General features: G+C 39.0%; 1 protein-coding gene across 1 annotated transcript; it reads right to left on the bottom strand.

Moving 5' to 3' along the window:
• Positions 1–2,074, bottom strand: LOC128252501 (kunitz-type serine protease inhibitor Hg1). Its single transcript, XM_052980273.1, has 2 exons — positions 1,416–2,074; positions 1–560 (listed from the first exon to the last, which is right to left on the bottom strand). The coding sequence occupies exons 1-2, from the start codon at positions 1,558–1,560 to the stop codon at positions 376–378; spliced, it is 330 nt and encodes a 109-aa protein (XP_052836233.1). The 5' UTR covers positions 1,561–2,074; the 3' UTR covers positions 1–375.
• Positions 2,075–2,494: the final 420 nt, after the last annotated feature.

Here is a 2,494-nt window from a genome sequence, read left to right as displayed (position 1 = left end):
GCTGCTTTGCTTTTATTTTGATGGTCTGCTTATTTAATTCTTAGTAAAAGCATTTATTTTCTAAAAATATTAGTTAAAAGGTGGTGAAGTTAAAAATAGTATTTTAAAAAAGAAAATGTGTCTAATATAAAATCTTTTAAATAAATAAAATGTTTTACAAAATGATGGATCTGATTTTCAAAATGACACTATGTGTTTAAGAGATTGGTTTTCCAAACGGTTAACGGTTAAATGAATATTAAAATAGAAAAAAATCTGAGTTTAAAATTAACTTTTTTTTCTGTGTGCGGTGCGATCTCTATTTGCTCTTAGCCTAAACATACGCGTACAAACTTATCGACTAGGTAGACGCAGGAATATATCCGCTAATTCCAATTAGTCGCCGCAGCGCGAGTCGCAGCTTTCCTGTGTGCAGAAGCGATTGCGGTTGCCGTTGCATCCTTTGTAGTTGAAGGGCTTGCAGACGCCCTTGTCGAAGTACCAACGGGTTACGGCCTTGGTCTGATCCTTGCTGCTGCAGAAGTTGCCCTCATTGCGGCCCACGTAGCAGTTGACATTATCTGAAAGAGTGCAGATGCATACGTTGATCAATCGTCGCCTGGAAATGCTCCACGTCCACGTTTCGGTTGGACAGCGCGCCAGGCCTCATTAAATGCAATTAGGTTGGTCTTTGTTATACGGGCCTCGAGGCAGACGATAGAATTTTTCATAATTCCCTGGCCACGTTGTAGTCATAAGCGGAAAAATAGAACAATTTCGCAGACAAAAATTGACTGTGGCCGGCCAAAATACCAAAAAAAAAAAAATCAGCACGCGAACCAATTTTGGCATGAACCAAAATATTTTATTCTGTAATTGCTATCTACCTGTGCAATATAAACAGTTTAATATGCTTTGCTTGATTTAATATTATTTTTTGGCAAAATTGATCTTAGCATTACTGTTTCGAATTATGCGTACTTAAAAGGAAATTCGGGAATGTTATTACAACAAGAAAGTTGTTGCTAGCGGCATTGTTAATAGCAAAATTAAAATTAATTTCCAATCTCGTATTTAACTAGTGTTAAGTACATTTAAACATCTTAAAACTTTCAAACAAATAAAAAAATTATCTTTACCTTTAAATTTAATAAAAAAAAAACTTAACAATAAAAGGCGTATTCGTATATAAATAATAGGAATTTCTAGTCTCATAAGTTGTGAACCATACAAATTAAGACAAATGAGCATTTAATTTAAGGACAGCTACAAAGAATTTTTGAATCAGATGGTGAAATTGTAATTTTTAAAATCATTATTTGTCTTACTCTGGGGCCTATTTACAGATAAAATGGAATATGAAACAGCGATTTTCCATATTATCTCAGATTAGGCCATCATCTTAAATATGAACTATGGCATTCTTAGACACTTACTCAGCTCTTTGCATGACACCGCTGCCCCAGTGCCCGAAACGCCGCCTCCAAAGGCCTCGATTTCCGCGGTCTGTGTCAATAGGATGATGGACAGGAGGCCGACGAGTGTCGCACAGAGGAACGTCAGATTGATTTTCAATTTCATGTTTTTCGCACGGCCAACAGAAGCGGAATGAGGAATGAAGCACCACCGGCTGCAGCAGCTGTTGGTTGTACTCGCACGAAATTCAAACGGAGAATGCCGGATCGGAGAGTCGGAAATTCTGAAACTGAGAAACTGCCGCCAGCTGAGGCTGTTCCAATTTTTCGATTTTTGGTATTTTTAAGTAATCTGCGCTACTTTCGGGCAGAAAAACGTGTGCCGCCAAACAACGAACCCAACCGAACCGATACGATCTCACTGGCTGTGGCGCATTTTTCTTTTCAGTTTATATACGAAATGCCGGAAATTGTTGCTAACTCGAACGCGAACTGTTTGCCCAGTCGTTCCCATTCGTCTGATAGTTTCACTTCTCGGGCCGATTCGAAAATTCGGAAAATCTTTTGAGCATTGCCAGCTTGACAATCGTCTGGTATGCTAAATACGCATATCCATTTAGCCAACAATCCTTCCATCCATCTATGCATTCATCCATCCATCCGTCCATCCGTCCATCCATCCGTCCGTTCCGCCAATCGTCCAACGGACCGTGTCCATCAATGCTAAGTAGGAGAAGATATTTTTGGTCAACAAAATGTTTGACGCTCCCGAAACGAGCGACGAACGGACGAAATTGCACTTAGTTTTATCATTGGGGCGTTTACTTTGCGCTCGTTTGCATAATTTCCAACTTATTGAATATTTTCCACATAATTAATTTTAATTATTTGTGTTTCTTTCAGGCATTTGAATTAATTTAGATAATAGGGCCGCGAGGGCGGGGCTTCGGAGGGTAGGGTAAAAGGCAAAAAGGGTCGCGCACTGCAGTCACAAGGGATCGCTCTTCCATTGTCTCTAATTACAATGGGCAGCATTTGTTTTGGGTTTTTTTTGCTTTCTCTTTTTTTTGTTCTTTGGTTTATTTCAATTTTGGTTTCTT

Source organism: Drosophila gunungcola, chromosome 3R, assembly GCF_025200985.1.
Source record: "Drosophila gunungcola strain Sukarami chromosome 3R, Dgunungcola_SK_2, whole genome shotgun sequence".
Lineage (NCBI taxonomy): Eukaryota > Metazoa > Arthropoda > Insecta > Diptera > Drosophilidae > Drosophila > Drosophila gunungcola.
The sequence above is the reverse complement of the archived record's forward strand: the minus strand, read 5'-3'. Positions and strand labels throughout refer to the sequence as shown.